Source organism: Apodemus sylvaticus, chromosome 6 (assembly GCF_947179515.1).
Source record: "Apodemus sylvaticus chromosome 6, mApoSyl1.1, whole genome shotgun sequence".
Classification (NCBI taxonomy): domain Eukaryota; kingdom Metazoa; phylum Chordata; class Mammalia; order Rodentia; family Muridae; genus Apodemus; species Apodemus sylvaticus.
The window spans coordinates 43,175,246-43,192,048 of NC_067477.1; the positions used below are offsets into that span (position 1 = coordinate 43,175,246).

Sequence of the window (16,803 nt, forward strand, 5' to 3'; positions counted from 1 at the left end):
CTGGTGGATGGGCTGCTAAGGGATCAGTGAGGCAGAAAGTGAGTCTGTTGATAGGGTCCCAGTGTGGCTCAGACCATGAGGGGGGCTCACAATCACTAGAAAGGGTCTATTCCAGGTTCCCCCACACCACAAATGTAAGTTCATGGTTAGAACCAAGGTTGAAGCAGGAAGGAGAAGCTGCAGCTTTGAAAGCCCCTGCAGTAGCACCTCACGGCTGTCTCTGTGTCACCTCTCAGCAATTACACCAGTTCATGGTAGAGATACTGTTAATGAATAAGAAACAGAATTCATAAAAGGCTTTTATTGAACTGTGAGTCTCTCTCTAAATACTAGACATCAAGGTAACAAGAAAGAGACAAATGCTGATGATTACCAGATAATCCAATGCTAAATCTGTAAGAATATGTCTTCTTCCCAGGTGCTATACAACATGTAGCTGCAAACTGACCATGGAACAGGTGCCTTCCAATGAATGGAAATTAATTATGCAAATGAACCAGAAACTAATAGTGTAGGTGGGAAACCACAGACAATGACTTTCAAAACTTGTTGAATATGATTATCCATGTTTAATCCCCATGAAATACACCTCAAAGGAAAGAAAAGCTTGAACAAGGAGCTTGCCTGTTCCCAGAGAAATGTTCCTGAAAGGATTAAAAGGATTAAATGTTCAAGAAAGGATTAAACTCTGACAAAGTGATAAAACCAACTATGTCAGTCTGAGAAATTCATTGTTTCCTTGAGGAGTAATACATGATACAGTCATCCAAGAAACTATCTATTATCAAATAACAACCACGTACTTGGGAAATTATGAAGGTTACTACCATAGTTCGAAGTAAACTCAACAGTGATTCTCTAGGGGAGGTCCTAACTTGCTTTGCCCCATTGGAAAAGGTAGTCTTTGAGGAAGGATATCTTCCATCACACCAACTGTCAGACTAACAGATCCTGTCCTGTGTAATCGGCCTCAGAATACTTTCCAGACACTGTTTCCCAGACAAAATGTGTTAATTTCCTAATAATGATTGAACCAAACACTGGACTTGGGCCCCAGGAGATAGCAAACTCGCGAGACTTCCAAAGAATCAATTAGTGGCTAGAGGGCGGTAGAAGGGCTGGCTCAAAATCCCATAGGGCCTAGGTCCCGGACCATTAAATACTTCTGTTCCAGTGTTGTGTTATTCAACTTTTCATAGTGCTTGGAAGCTTCACTCTGAAAGTATCGCCGCTAGGCGGCCGCCAAATCCAGAACTACATTTCCCAGAGGGCTTTGCTTCCTGGCGGTTGCCGTTGAACCGGGGTGTGTCTAGGAATCAGAAGCCACAGTCCCGCCGTCCTCTTTGGAGCATCAACTTCCACTGCTCTTCGGTGGTGCTGAGATGGTTGGGTTCCTGCTACTGCTCTCTCTTCCCTTAGTCCTGTACTTGGTCACGCCAAAAATCAGGTCTGTGCGAATGTTGCCTTTTCTTGCCAGGTCTTTTAGAGAGGGACAAAAATCCCCACTGAAGCTCGCCACCCTTCCAACCCCCGGTCCCCGTAAAGAAAGACTGGGAAATGACTAGGGAGTCCTTTAAGACGGCTAAGATCTGGAGTTTACTGGCCCGCAGGTGAAATCCTGGTGCCCTGGACGTGGGTGCGGCCAGACCCCAGACCCTAGGTAGTCTTAAAAGCGCTCCGGGTCTCCATCATCCTGTTTTGCTCTTTCTGGCCTACCTTATTTCCTCCTGCACTATCTACTTTCAGGCTCCGGAAAGCCGGTGAGCATGGCGGGCTTCAGATTCTGTTTTCTCCACTCCCACGCTTTGAACCAGCCTTTGTCTAGCTATTTGCCTCCAGCCTTTGAGGTACTACAGGGGGGTTGCATTTTTTGCTCTCTGAACCCGATGTCAGTGTTGTCTGGACCATGCTCTCTTGTTGCCATTATTCACTCCTCCGTGCAGGCGTTTGAGACAACTGAAGATTCATTTTCCTTCGGAGTAGGAATGTGTGCTTGTTTGCCCGAATTAGACCACTAGGGACCAGGAGGGGAAGCACGTGGTCAAAGAAGGCAGAAAGGTCTCTTGATTAGGTGTCTGGTCAGCCCAAACCTGGAGGTGTAATCACCTGAGAATCAGCTGCCGGCTACAACAGGGGCCATCCACTGATTGGTTCTGAGTAAATCACCAGGAGTGACGGTGGACCAGTAATAAACGCGCCCTTCTTCCTGGGCGTGTAGCCATAGTTCCTATTGGAGCTGAGGCTGTGGGCTTCTGTCATTTCTTACCATGACCAACGGTTTTTTTTCTTCTTCTCCTTTCCTTCTCTCCCTGGTGGCCTACTTCCATTTCTATTTTCCCTCCCCTCTGCATACTTAGTACTGCCACATGTAGGCACCCATGGGCCTTGTACTCAGGTGAAAACATGGGTTTCTTTCTACCACAAGATCTTCATATAGAATCTGAACAAAAACTTGAACCAGAGCTAGAGACTCTACTATTCCCGTTGGAGCTAGCTTGGGAGAGCGTGGCCAGAGCTGGGCCTTCGAAGTTGATTGTCTTGTTTTTGATGATTACAGAGGAAGGGTCAATTGCTGATCCACAGGGTTTGTCAGTGTTGAAGTTGAGTCTGAAGGGTTGTGAGACAGAGCCAGGGGCCTTGATCCCTGAAGAGAGAGAGAGGTTCCTTTGGGCACCACAAGTTAGTTTGCCTTAAGTAGTGACTGTTTGCAGATAACAAGTTTAGTAGAATGGTTGAAATGCTCCTTAAAAACACAACCGATTCATTTAGTCCTAAAATTGAGGGAAAGAGAATAGGAAAATCTGAGGGTTGTGTTTGTGCTTCATCCATTTTGGAAAGCGTGCAGAGCACACAGCACAGGAGGAAGGACTCCAGTTAGACAAGACACAGAGCCTCACGTTTTCTGCTGTAACTCTGCTCTGTTGTTGTTGTTATTATTCTGATATTAATGTGTGATGGTAGAAGTCAAACCCAGGCCTTGGCACTGGAGTAAACTACATATGGTTACCCCATGTTTACCCAGTCCTAACCCTTGTCTCATTCTTAAATGTATTTTTAAAAATTGTGTGAATGCAGTATCTTTTTTCTTATTTTCTGACCTAGATTCATAAGTTTATGATTTCTATTCTTTGAATTGGATTAGCCATTCTTAAGATTATAAAATGCTGTTTGCCACAGATTGGCATATAAAGACTACTTTTCTTCTGTTTGGTTGAGTCTTATGATTTCCTAAGCCAAAAATGCCTGATTGGAAACTCTAAACTGAAGTCGGGTGCCTGACCAATCAAACACTCATCTAGGACTTTACTTTGGGGAGCAGATACACTTTGTTTCAGTTTTTTGAGACTGCATCTCTCAATATCACCCTGGCTGTCCTGAAACTCACTCTGTAGACCAAGCTGGCCTTGAACTCAGAATCTGCCTGCCACTGCTTCCCGAGTGCTAGGATTAAAGGTATGAGCCACCATACTCAGCCAGGTCTAACTTTTGTCTTTTTTTTTTTTTTTTTTTTTTTTTTTTTTGGTTTTTGGATTTGGTTTTTTTGAGACAGGGTTTCTCTGTATAGCCCTGGCTGTCCTGGAATTCACTCTGTAGACCAGACTGGCCTTGAGCTCAGAAATCCGCCTGCCTCTGCCTCCCAGAGTGCTGGGATTATAGGCGTGCGCCACCACTGCCCGGCTAACTTTTGTCTTTAAAATGCTATCACATTTTATCCTTAAACAAGAACATAAATTTTTTGTTTTCCTTTTAGAGACAGTTGCTATGTAACCCAGGCTGGCCTTGAACTCCTCTATCTCCTCAGTGGTATATATATATGCACCTGACCTAAGAGCAGAAAGCTATTTTCTTTATTTCTTACTTTTTAAGATTTATTTACTATGTGTATGTTATTATATGTTGGGGTGGGTGCACATGTGTGTACTATGGTGTGCATGTGGAGGTCAGAAGTCAACATTGAGTCAGTCCTCACTTCCGTCACATAGGTTCTGGAGACTGTACTGATGGCAGCAGCTTAAAGGCAGGCATGCTTAGCTGCTAAGCATCCTGCTGGCCTTGCCATTTTTTAACTTAACCTTATAAAAAAATACCACTGGAAGCAATAAAAGCAAACTTGGCCCTGGGATTGGAAGGCAGATGGAGCTTCAGGACTCTTCAACAGGAATGGAGAATGAAGGACTGACATGTTTTCCTGTGTCTCTAGGAAATTGCTGTCCAGTGGTGTGTGCACATCTAATGTCCAGCTTCCCGGGAAGGTAGCCATAGTCACCGGTGCTAACACAGGCATTGGGAAGGAGACAGCTAAAGACCTGGCCCAGAGAGGCAAGTGCATGTGTTCCCAACGCACCTATGTTGATTTTTTACCCCTCATAGTGATGGTCATGTTTCTTCCCAGACTTGGAATGTAAGAATACTCACTCCAAGTACCTTATTAATTTCCTGTTAAGAGTCTGAATCTAGTATGATGCTCTACAAATAATGGGTACTTAAGAAGAAAACTTTAAAAAATAGCAAATACCATTTTTTTAAATTTTTTTCTTTGCTAATTTGCTTCAGATGCCATGGTTGTGAAGTAAGGGATAAAAATTCTATTTTGTAAAATGTCAGGAGCACTCAGCATCTGCATTCAGTCTTTCAAACCACTTGAAACCAGAGCTGACTGGTTTGCTTTTTTTTTTTTTTTCCTTCATTTGGTTGACAGGAGCCCGTGTGTATTTAGCTTGCCGGGATGTGAAAAAGGGGGAACTGGTGGCTAGTGAGATCCAAGCCATCACAGGGAACAGTCAGGTCCTTGTACGGAAACTGGACCTCGCTGATACCAAGTCTATTCGAGCCTTTGCCAAAGACTTCTTAGCTGGTAAGTGGTGAGAAACTATATTATAATCATTGGGATATGATTTGTGTCAAAGGGACATTTTCAGGATGCAGAAATGAAAAGAGAGCATTTTAGTTCCTTTATTATTGCCATGGTGATAAACCGTGACCAAGGCAACTTATAAAAGAAAGTGTTTAATTTGCGGTTCCCAGTTCCAGAAGGCTAGAGTCCATGACTCTTACAGCAAGCAAGGAGCGTGGCAGCAGGTAGGCCGGCATTGGCCATCGAACAGTACCTGAGACAGCCTATCTGGATCTGCAACCACAAGGCAGAAGTAGCTAATTGGGAATGGTGTGGGCTTTTGAAATCTCATAGCCCACCCCGAGTAACATCTTCTCCAACAAGGCCACACTTCCAAATCCTTCCCAAAGAGTTCCTCCAGCCCCAAAATAATAGCAGTGAGCAAGAGCTAACGTCAGAACTGTAGCAGGAACAGCAGAACTCAACAGGAGCTTGGTAGGGTATATTATAATCATCCATGCTAGGATAGGGAGATGAGGCGGCCCTAGGCTCTTGAGAGCTGGAGCTGAATAGAAGAAGGTTGGGATTCATAAGAGAGCCACATGGTCCACGGCATATGCACTAAGAAGAAGAGCAAAGCCCTGGCCACCTTGGACATGGCACAGCAGTGTACTAGGTCTGGGTCTATTGCTTACCTTTCCTTTGCTGCGATAATACAGTTCCAGAAGGGTAGAGACCATGATGGCAGACTAAGGCTTGGCAGCAGGAGCAACTGAGAGCTCACATCTGCAACAGCAAGCATGATACAGAGAACATACTGGGAATGGCAAAAGTCCTTTGAAGCCTGTTCCCAGAGACATGCTTCCTCCAGCAGGGTCACACTACCTAATTCTCTCCAAACAACTACCAACTGGGAACCAAGTATTTACATGTCTGAGATTCACAGGGGTCATCTGATTCAAGCCACACACTTAGGATCTGGGTAGAGAGAGAAAGGGCAGTGATGTGCAAGGATTAGAACCCAGGCTGATATCATGAAATCATTCTAAATGATATAAGATCTTGATTTAAAAACCTGTGGCACCTGCAAGATGGTCCAGCAGGTGCTTGCTGCCAAGCATCTGGAGCTCACTGTTTAGAACCCACATGGCGGAAGGAGAGAACTAACGCTTACAAGTTGTCCTCTGACCTACACATACTCCATGCCGTGTATTTTCTCTGTCTTTCTCTCTCAAATAAATAGATGCAATAACATTTTTTAGAAAGCTGTGGTATCTCACCGTAAGTAGGTATACCTCACCTCTATCACTTAGGGAACTAGACTTCCTGAGGAAAATAAACTTCTATCCGTAAGAGTTTATAGTCATAAACTATAAATCACACAAGGAACTGAACTAAGAGAGAGAGGTGGCGGGCTTCTTTGAGGGCCAGAGCCCCACAAGGATGGATGCTCAGAGAACACCCCAGCCCCACCCACCCCTGCTAGCTGCTAAGTCTTTCCCTTCAGCTTGGAAAGTCTTTCTGTTGAGAGAGGTAGATGGAACACTTCCCCAAGACAATGAGTAAGGAGCTTTTGGAGAGCCTGGACTTGATAGTCTGTGATGTAAAATGGAATTTTGCCCTAGTCTTACAATAAGAAAGCAATACAAAGTCACTGGAGGGAATAAGGGCCAAGAGTGCAGTCTTACACCCCTGCTTTCACCCCCCCACCTGGAGGCCTGGGTTGTGAGGTTGTGAGGAGGACATCTGAGATGTGAGATGTGAACGCTGTGGTTGTTTTCTCTTCCAACAGAGGAAAAGTATCTGCACATTCTAATCAACAATGCAGGCGTGATGATGTGTCCCTACTCGAAGACCGCAGACGGCTTTGAGATGCACTTTGGAGTCAACCACCTGGGTGAGAATTCTGTCTCCAATCCAAAGCCATGGGGAACCAAAAACTTTTCTAAGTCAGGAGTCAGGTGGAGCCTTCTCTGTGGCATCATTGGGGCTTGAGGCTATAATTAACCATGCATGCATAGTAAATAGTTGAGAACTGCCCAGAAGATGAGGGCTAATCCTGAGAGCTTTCTTCAGGTTCTGCCTGCACACACACACACATATGTATGTATACTTATACATGTATGTATATATGTATTATGTATGTGTTTATGCATGTATAAAGATTTATTTACGTGTATGTCTGTATGCTATGTATATGTTGTGTCTGCAGAAGCTGAAAGAAAGCATCAGATCTTCTGGAACTAGTTATATGTAGTTGTGGGTTTCCACATGTGGTTAACTAGAAAGCAAGCTTGGGTCCTCTGGAAGAACAGCAAGCTCTCTTAACTGCTGAGCCATCTCTCCAACTTTTCTCCCTACTTTTTAATCTGTAATTGTGATTTGGCTTGTGTTGGGAGTATATTTGAACAGCTTGATTAGCCAGAGGGCTGTGTTGCTATTCTTAACAATCAATCTTTATAGTTAGCAACAGGTAGAGGCCATGTGTTCTCCATGTTCCTTTGTGAGTCAGGCTCTTTCTTCAACGACCTCCAACTCGTGGTCTTCTTGCCTCAACCTCCTGAGTGCTAAGGTTGCACGTGTGTGTCACTGTTTGCTCTTAAACAGTGATGGTAACCTCTGTTGAATTAAAGCGGGACTCATATCCTTGCATAAACATATCATAACGTCTCATATCTTTGGCTGTTTCTAGTTCCTAAAATTCCCCGAACACATTCTCTAACTCATAATGAGAAGTTGCTACCCTGCCTCCCTTCCCTCCTTCCTCCCCTCCCCTTCTCCCTCCCTCCCAGAGCTGATCTTTGCTTATCACGATGTTTCTTATCCCCACATGGATGCTGAACAACTCTGATAATCCTGCTTTCTCTCAACAGGTCACTTCCTCTTGACCCATTTGCTGCTAGAAAAGCTGAAGGAATCAGCCCCGTCAAGGGTGGTCAACGTGTCTTCTTTGGCACACCATCTGGGAAGGATTCACTTCCATAACCTGCAGGGCGAGAAGTACTACAGTGCAGGCCTCGCTTACTGCCACAGCAAACTGGCCAACATTCTCTTCACTAAGGAGCTGGCCAGGAGGCTGAAAGGTGAGTGGGAGTGAGCAGTGTGAGAGACAGGAGACAGTAGGAATAGGGAAAAGCCACAGGGTGGAGAGTGTTTTCCAGAGCCCGTCTCCTGCACAGGAGCTGCATCTCTGAGTAAACTGGGTATGCTTTCACTAAGTACCCCCCACTGAGTGTTGGAGGTGGCTGTCTAGGGACAGAGGAATTCTGACTTTGAATCTAAAGACTTGGCCTCACTGCTTAGTGCTGTGCTACCTGCAAGTTACTGAGTTTCCAAGATTTAGTCCTCCCTAGGTGAGGTGAGAATTACTTCACAGCTTGTGGTCATAATCCATTCAGTCCTCACAAGCAAAGTGAGGGTTTTTTTACTTCTGTGACAAGTGAAGTGGTACATAATAACAGACATTAGTATGAAACATGTACTGGAATTGGGGGCCGGGGAGGAGTTATCTCTCTAATAGCAAAAGGTCAAGCAAGGGGCTGGAGAGATGGCTCAGCAGGTCAGAGCGCTTGTTGCTTTTATAATTCTCAGCATCCACATGGTGGCTCATTCACCTGCAGTTCTAGTTCCAGGAGATCCTATACCTTCTTCTGGTATACTCCTTGGCTATACTATGGCACACACACATGCACACATGCAGGCAACATAGTCATAACTATAAAATAATTTTTTTAAAGAAAAGGTCAAATGGAAAAAAATATGCTTGAGAAAGGGACTCTCTAGTCATGAGTAAACATTAGCATGTGGATTTCTAATAAAGAGAAAGGGAATCTAGGGCCAGCAGTGCTTAGGAGGTAAGCCAGACAGAATCGAAGCTCAAGAGTCAGGAGCTAGAGCCCCACTGTTGAAACAGGGTGATCAAACCACATGGACAGCTGCAGAAGTTGTGAGCTGGGAAGAAGGAAGCCAGTGGTCATCTCAGACCCAGTATCCAACCTGTGCTAGCGCAAGGGATTCCTTATCAGTTCAGGACAGTTAAGGAGGAAATGTTATAAGAACAGCCAAAGGGCGGATGAGGAAGCTAAAATGATGCAGAGGTAGAGAGATGCATCCACTGGGAGAGTTAGGGAAAAACAGTAAGGGAGCCCTGGCAGTTGGGTTCATTAAGTGGAAAACAGTGGTGTATATAATACAGGAATCCTGATGTGCCGGAAGATTGATCATCTGTCCCACAGACAAGCCTCCCTTGTCCTACTTAGGGTCTGGGGATGAAGACAGAACAAGGCAGGTCCAGGTACTTCCCTGATTTGCTTTACAGCTCTGGGGGCTGGGGGAGAGGTTAACAAGTATTTGAACAACCGGCACATGAAGTCACTCTAGTTGTATGTGATACACATTCACTTTATGACATTCAAATAGTTTAGAAGTACATAGAAGTAAAGACAGAAAGCCTCTATTAATCCTCTATCCTTCGAATTACCACTGTCAGCAGCTGCCAGTTACTTACCTATGCATTTGCTTCTGTGTATTTGTCATAGACGGATCTATAATTCTAATAAGATCTCTGTCGTCTTTCCATGTAATGTGTACAAATTACTCCTATTCAAAGGAGCCTGTAACTCCAGCTCCAGGGGATCTCCTGGCCTCTGCATGTACCCCACACATGGCATTCACACAGAGAGACTCACATATATACATAAATGAAATAGAAAATCTAGAAAGTGAGTATCCGCCGGGTAGTATTGATATACACATTAATCCCAGAACTCAGGAAGTAGAGGCAATCGGATCTCTTTGAGTTCAAGGCCAGCCTGGTCTACAGAGCCAGTTCTGGGACAGCCAAGGCTACACAGAGAACCCCTACCTCGAAAATTGTAGGGTGGGAGTTTAATGAGCCATGAGAATTCTGAAGTTTGGTATTTGGGTAGAGAGTGATGACTAAGCAGCATCCAGAAACGAGTCACAGCACCTAGAGAGGTAAGAACATTGAAAGGGGCATGGGTCCCGGAAGGCGGTGGAAAAGAAGGCTGAGAGGGAGGGATGAGGACGGCCAGCATTGTAAAGGGCTGCTGAGAGACTGGGACTTGGCTCTCCTGCCCTCGTGCAGCGACAAGCCTGTTCCTGAGAGGAGCCTAGCTCCTGAGTCTGTGCAGTGTGTGAAAATAAATCGCAGTGGGTAGGTGCATGCGTGTAAGATGTCACCAGTTGCACAGAGATTGTCTGTGGGGGTCGTAAGTTGAGGGGGGGTGTCACATGCTTTGCCGTCTTTGTCTAGTTGGCAAAATCAAATCTTGTCTTCCTTCTTGACGTGTCCCCTGCCTGCCCCAGGCTCTAGAGTGACAACATATTCTGTCCACCCTGGCACAGTCCACTCTGAATTGATTCGGCACTCGTCCTTTATGAGATGGATTTGGCAGCTGTTCTTCTTTTTCATCAAGACCCCTCAACAGGGAGCGCAGACGAGCCTGTACTGTGCCCTAACAGAAGGTCTCGAGGGCTTAAGTGGCAGTCATTTCAGGTATGAATGTATCTGTCTTTGCAATGAGTCATTACTGCTTACGGGAAGTAACTCGGGGTTTGTCTGGTGTAGTAAATGTGTTTTTATAAAATGTGTCCGTCCCAGAGTTGGCGAGATGGCTGGGCTAGCACCGGTCGCTCTTCTAGAGGACCTGGGTCCCATTCTCAGCACTCAGTTACAGTTGTCGGTAACTTTGGTTCCAGGGAATCTGACATTCCCTTCTGGCCACCATGGGTACCAGGCATGTTCATGGTTCATAGACACACATGCAGATAAGTACTCATACATATAAAGTAATAACAATAGATTAAACATTTTAAGGTATATTTTCTAAAATAGCTTTTGTCTTTTAATAAAAGAATTTGTCTGTTCACACTTTAAGTACCAGCTAGCTTTGATTTTATTTTTATACCATCGTTCATAGTAATAATTATGTTTTGTCTACTTTTGGTCTCTCCCTCTAATGTCAATCCTGTTTTCTTCTTCCTTCTTTGCACCCCAAATATTTTTTAAATTGTTTATTTATTTTATGTATATGAGTGAACTGTAACTATCTTCAGACACATCAGAAGAGGGCATCAGATCCCATTGCAGATGGCTGTGAGCCACCTATGGATGCTGGGAATTGAACTCAGGACCTCTGGAAGAGCAGCCAGTGCTCTTAACCTCTGAGTTATCTCTCCAGCCCCTCTATTTTGTTTTTAATCTGTATTTCTCTATTATCTTCACGATTGAAATAGAACCAATCAAGTCCCTTGTATTTTGTTTTATTATTTTCTCAGTGCTGAGGATGGACCCTGGGGCCTCTTGAGGCAAGTGTTCTATCACTGCCACCTCCCCTCACTAATTTTTGTTTTTTGGGTCTGTTGTATGCATGCTTGTATGTGTGAAGGTTTGCATGCGTGTCTGTACATGGGGAAGCCAGAAGATACCTTCAGGCACCTTCCACCTTTTGAAGGGGGTAGGACGCAGAATGACAAGACTTCTCTTTGGCTTGAGATGTGCCAAGAAAGCTAGAGTACCTGGCCTGTGGGTCCAGGAGCCCATCTGTCTCAAGTCCCTGCCCTGGGATTAAAAATTTGTGCCACCACATCTGGCTTTTTTTTTTTTATAACATGCATCCTCATGTTTGCAAAGCATGCACTTTACCCACTAAGCTAATCTCCCAGGCCTATTATCTACTTACATATTTTTTGAGACATGTTCTTGCTGCATAGCCCAAACTGATCCCAAACTCACAATCTACCTGCCCCCGCTTCAATTTTTATTGAAGAATAAATGCATATTAATCCCATATTCATCCACTATCTAGCTTAAGCTGCCAATAATTCATGGCCAAACATGTCCCATTCCCATCCTCAAGCCTGTCACCATATTTTTATAAAGAAAATCATGTGTCACATAAGTTCAAACTTATATTTTACCCCACCTTGAAGATATTACTGATATTTTATAGACAAGACTATGGGTAGTATTGGATTGGATTGGAAAGATGAAGAAACAGATGATAAAGGGTTAATAATGCCAGACTGGTGGAGGAGTCATAGAAGTTAGTGCAGCAGAGAAATAGAATCTGATCTCTGCTTTGGGAGAAACAAAAAAGGGGAAATAAAGAAAAACAAAAAACAAAAAGCAAACCTTTTTTTTTTTTTAATGGTGAATAAGTAAGCCTGTAAGATACAGAGTTCCTGGTTTCAGGCAGTAACAGCTGGAATGAAAAGGCAGCTTCTGTGAGTGAGGTCTGCCTGACTTCTTAGTGGATTCCTAGTCGAGTGTGGGGCTGAGAGGATTTGGGAACCCAGTTTCCCATCTGTGGGACCAGGAGGTTGATGAGAGCCGGAAAGGAGAAGTAGAATGGGGAGAATACATGCAGCTTAAGGACCTTGAATTCCAAAGCAGTGGGCGTGAAGTCTGGGAAACAGGCAAGCAGGAAGTGTGCTGCACTGTTAGTGCAGGCTGGGGGCGGTCAGTGGCCAGTCAGCTGTCTGACATACCTCCATGGGAACTGTTCCGGGAATGTGGGGACACCAACTGTCTTTAATCTTAGTCCCATTGTTTCCCATCCACTCTTCAGAGAGGGTAAGTTGATTGCGAGGGTAAGTTTGCTATTGCCAAAAAAAAAAAAAAAAAGGAAACAGATATTCACTTGAAATGACAATTGTCTACCTGAGACTATATATGTGTCTAGTATGTGATATCTGCATGCATACAAGTAGAATTGTACAGGTGGGGGGGGCCTTAGAGGCTGCAGACTGGGCGTCTGGAAACCGCTGATCCCACCCCACCTGGCCCCAGATGTGTGACTCTTAAGGAACTTCTCTTATGCTGTGAATATTAATTTACTTCATTTTGAAGGTCTAGCAGCAGTCATGTAGCTCGGTATCTAGAGATGATGTTGAGGCCTGTTCTGATAGAGAGAGGCCTTGACTATTTTAGTGGCTATTTCCTCTGTCTGCTCCTACTAACCTATTTTCTGTCTCTAAGATTTGCCTAGTCTCAATGTTCACATAAGTGGAATCATAACTAGAACCTTTTGTGGTTTCTTTCACTTCCTTAATGTTTTCAAGTTTCATCCATGTGAAAGCATATTTCACTATTTAGTTACAAACAATATTTCATTGTATGTTCATATCATATATACCATGGGTAAAATGAACATACTATTCTGCTTTCTGGATATTTAAATAATACTGTTATGAACATTCATACAATATTTATTTTGTTATTGTTTGGCTTACTTTCATTTTGGTCTTTGAGACAAAGGCTGGCCTGGAACTTGTGACAGTTATCCTGCCTCAGCTTCCCAAGTGCTGGGATCATAGGTATGAGCTGCAGTGTCCACTGTGGGTTTGGTTTGGTTTGGTTTTGCTTTGTTTTGTTTTGTGTTTGTTTTTGAGATCAGTTTTCACTTGTATCTCAACTGTGGCTTTGAATTTACAAAGTAACTCGGGTGGGCCTTGAATTTATGATCCTCCTGCTTCTGCCTCTTGAATACTGTAGATTAAATGCATACACCATCATAGTTGACACACACAGGAGTTTTTGTATGGACATTCCTTAAGGACCTCTGGAGGGATTTCTGAACCATTGGGCAGCTTCGTGTTTAGCTGTAGAGAACTACCAGGCCTTTCCATTTTGCACTCCTACCAGCAGTGCGTGAAGGCTTTGTCCCCAGTCCTGGGCAGCACCTGTCCTTCCTTCTGCTCTCACCACCCTGGTATATATGAAATCGCAGCTTATCTTCTTCATCTTCCTGCTAACGTTGTTGAGCATTCTTGTGTGCTTTATTCATTTGTGCATCTTTATTAGAGAATTGCCTTTTCAACTCTTCTGCCAATTTCAAAATTTGTCTTTATATTGTTCAGTGTTCTTTACAGTCTAGATACAAGTCCTTTATATGATTTGCAAATATATCTTCATATTCTGTGAATTATCTTTTCGCCTTTTTTGATGGTGTCCTTTAAAGCTCAAACACATTTATGGCATGCATGCATGCATGTGTGTGCGCGCGCATGTGTGCGCTCGTGCATGTGTTGCTGGAAATGAACCCAGAGCTTCTACCACTGAGCTCTGCCCCTAACCCAGGTGTCTAATTTTATTGTTGATGAAGTCCAATTTATCATTTTTGTTTGTCAGTTGGACTTTTGGTGTCGTATCCAGGGATCCATTGCCTTACTTGAGGTCACAAGGACATACTACGGTACTATCTTTCCTTCTAACCATTTTAAAGCTTTGTCATTACAGTGAGGGATAAGATCCATTCAAGTTAGTGTTTTAATGTGATACTCTAGAAAGGCCATGTTAGTTACTTTCCTCCTTGCTGAGACCATTTTAGCTGACAAGAGGGTGGAACAGTCAGTTCAGAGGAGTGGCTAGATCCTGCAGAACAACCCAGATGCCTCATTCGCCTGTAGCTGGCCATGTGAGTTAAGAGAATTTCTTTTTATATTTATGCTGGGGAGGAAGTATTACTCAGTAAAGCTTTTGAATCTCCTGTAACTATAGGAATGAAGACACAGTTGCTCACACATGTTATTGTGGGGAGGTCAGCAGTCCTCAGAGGAGGCCTTTCTTGTGGGAGGCTGCCCTGTGCACAGCCCCAAGTTCCACCTACTAGATACTGGTATACCTCCATCCACCGTGACTACAATGGTAGTCAGACGTTACCAGGTTTTCTTGGGAGGGATAGCACGGTGTTTGAAAACCACTGCCCTGGAGCACAAAGCAAGGACAAAGGACAAGGAAAATCCTAGTATTAGTATGTACTAGAGGTGCAAGGGAGTTAATAAAGTTGGTAAACACTCTGAGTTTGTCCAGAGTTATTTGCTTATGTTCCCACCAGCAGTTCTTGCAAGATCATGGGATGAAATGATCCTCATGTAGCTAGCACATCTGATATTCGGACCAACGTTCACTCTCTAGCATCCACAGAAAAGTCAAGTGCAGTGGTACACACACACACACACACACACACACACACACCTGTAATCGCAGGACTAGGGAAGCAAAGACAGGAAGATCTTGGAGGCTTGCTGGCTGGCCAGTCTAGCTGAATTGGTGACCTCTGGTTCAGTGAGAGACCCTGTCCTAAAAATAAAGTGGAGAGTAATTTAGGAAGACATGTGATGTCAATATCTGCCTTCCTTATACATGAATACACATATGCACATGTGCACACATGAACATGAATGTATACATGATTGATGTATATACACACACATGCACACACAAAATGTTCTAGATGCAGAGAGTATACAATGAATAAAAGAAATGTCCTTGAAAGAATTTTCTAGGTGGTACAGAGTTTGGATGCCTGTCCTGCAGAGTTATGGCAATATAGAGAAGGATTCTGAGAATACCTTCTGTGGCTTGAATGTGTCCCCAACACAACGGTGCTGAGAATGAAAATCATCAAGTTCATGGAATACTGTTGCTGGTATTACTGAGAGGGTTTGGTATTATAAAAGTGATTTCCCCTCATTCTCACTTTTATGCTTTTTGTTCTTCCTCGACCCCTCTCACGGTGTCCCCAATGTGCCAGGGCTTCAAGTGGCCCAGGCAGTCAGTACTCACTCACTGAGCTAGCTCCCCAACCTTCTTCACTCCTGTAACAATGCCTTCTGCAGCCAATGTGAACAGTAGGATGTAGCCACAGGACACTGTCCACGGCCTTGAAGGGCAGACCTTTGACCTCATTTGAAGTAAATGGACCCGTACGGGTGTGTCTGGGTGACACTGATGTAGCTAAGCTTATACATAGACCACATTGTATAGCAGAGAAAGCATTCTGATCAGATAAAGCAGAGTGAGAAGATAGAAATATTTTTTTTGAGATAAAGACTGGAGAATAGTCTGGCTGTGGTGGCACATGCCTATAACCCCAGCATTTGAGGGGAGGGGGTCAAGGCAAAAGGATCGTGATCGTGAGCAGTGCTTCAAGCCTGCCTGGGCTACACAGAGAGATGCAAACGAAAAAAGGATCAACAAATGAAGAAATGGGATAGCATTGCCCCTGTAAAGTACCTGGGAGACCTGTGAGCTCTAGATTGTTTTCCTAGCATATTCTTTATATTAGGCAAAGAAAAAATGCCATTCTTGACCCTGTGTTTCAAGTCTCTGTTTCCCTTCCAGTGATTGCCAATTGGCATGGGTCTCTAGCCAAGGTCGAAATGAGACAATAGCCAGGCGGCTGTGGGATGTCAGCTGTGACCTGCTGGGCCTCCCAATGGATTGGTAAGTGGTGGTTTGGACTCAAAAGAAGATCGGAGGAGATGATGATTGTCCTTCAAAATGGCCAAAACCTTTAACAAGAAGAGTGCAGAACCTCAAGCCTTGCCTGCTTGGCATCCAGTTAAATTCCAGCACACTGCCAGGTTCCTCTAAACCCCTTGAGTTTGTATGACTTATTTTGTTCCTGCTCCTGCCAGCGTTTCTAGTGGTATCACTGACTAAGACAGAAGACCTTCGTGTGACCTACACAGCTCCTATTTTCCTTTGGAAGCTGCTCCTCACCAGGAGCACAGAAGCCCTGTGAATGTGGCAATGTGGATTAGATGGAGCTCCGCCCAGGCAACCATCCTTTCCTTGAAGAACTCCATTGTAACGGCAGCCCAACCTCAGGAGTCCAGTGACCTGGCTCCAGAGCAGGTCTTTGTGGTCCCAACATCTGGATACTTAAGAAAAGTTCTCACTAAATCTGGCACTGTGAACTTTTTGCTATTGAGACACTTTTCTATGTCCAGACCACAGAAGAGCTTCCTTCTCTAAGAAGATTGTGGTATTTGAAGGGCAGAGATAAAAAATAAAGCTAAACTGTCATCTTTCCGCTGTTTCTCAGCCTTGTAAGGAGGTAACGAACATTATGAGACGATAGATTTCTGTGATCAGTTACTGACCCCAGATCCACAGAGGCCTCTTTTTTGTGCCTTAGTTTCTCTTAGGAAACTAGAAA

The 16,803-nt window shown here is 44.1% G+C and overlaps 1 protein-coding gene across 1 annotated transcript; it reads left to right on the top strand.

Moving 5' to 3' along the window:
- Positions 1-1,294: 1,294 nt before the first annotated feature.
- On the top strand, positions 1,295-16,674 carry Rdh11 (retinol dehydrogenase 11). Its single transcript, XM_052185575.1, has 7 exons — positions 1,295-1,447; positions 4,202-4,320; positions 4,700-4,855; positions 6,627-6,731; positions 7,708-7,917; positions 10,163-10,352; positions 15,984-16,674. The coding sequence occupies exons 1-7, from the start codon at positions 1,383-1,385 to the stop codon at positions 16,087-16,089; spliced, it is 951 nt and encodes a 316-aa protein (XP_052041535.1). The 5' UTR covers positions 1,295-1,382; the 3' UTR covers positions 16,090-16,674.
- Positions 16,675-16,803: the final 129 nt, after the last annotated feature.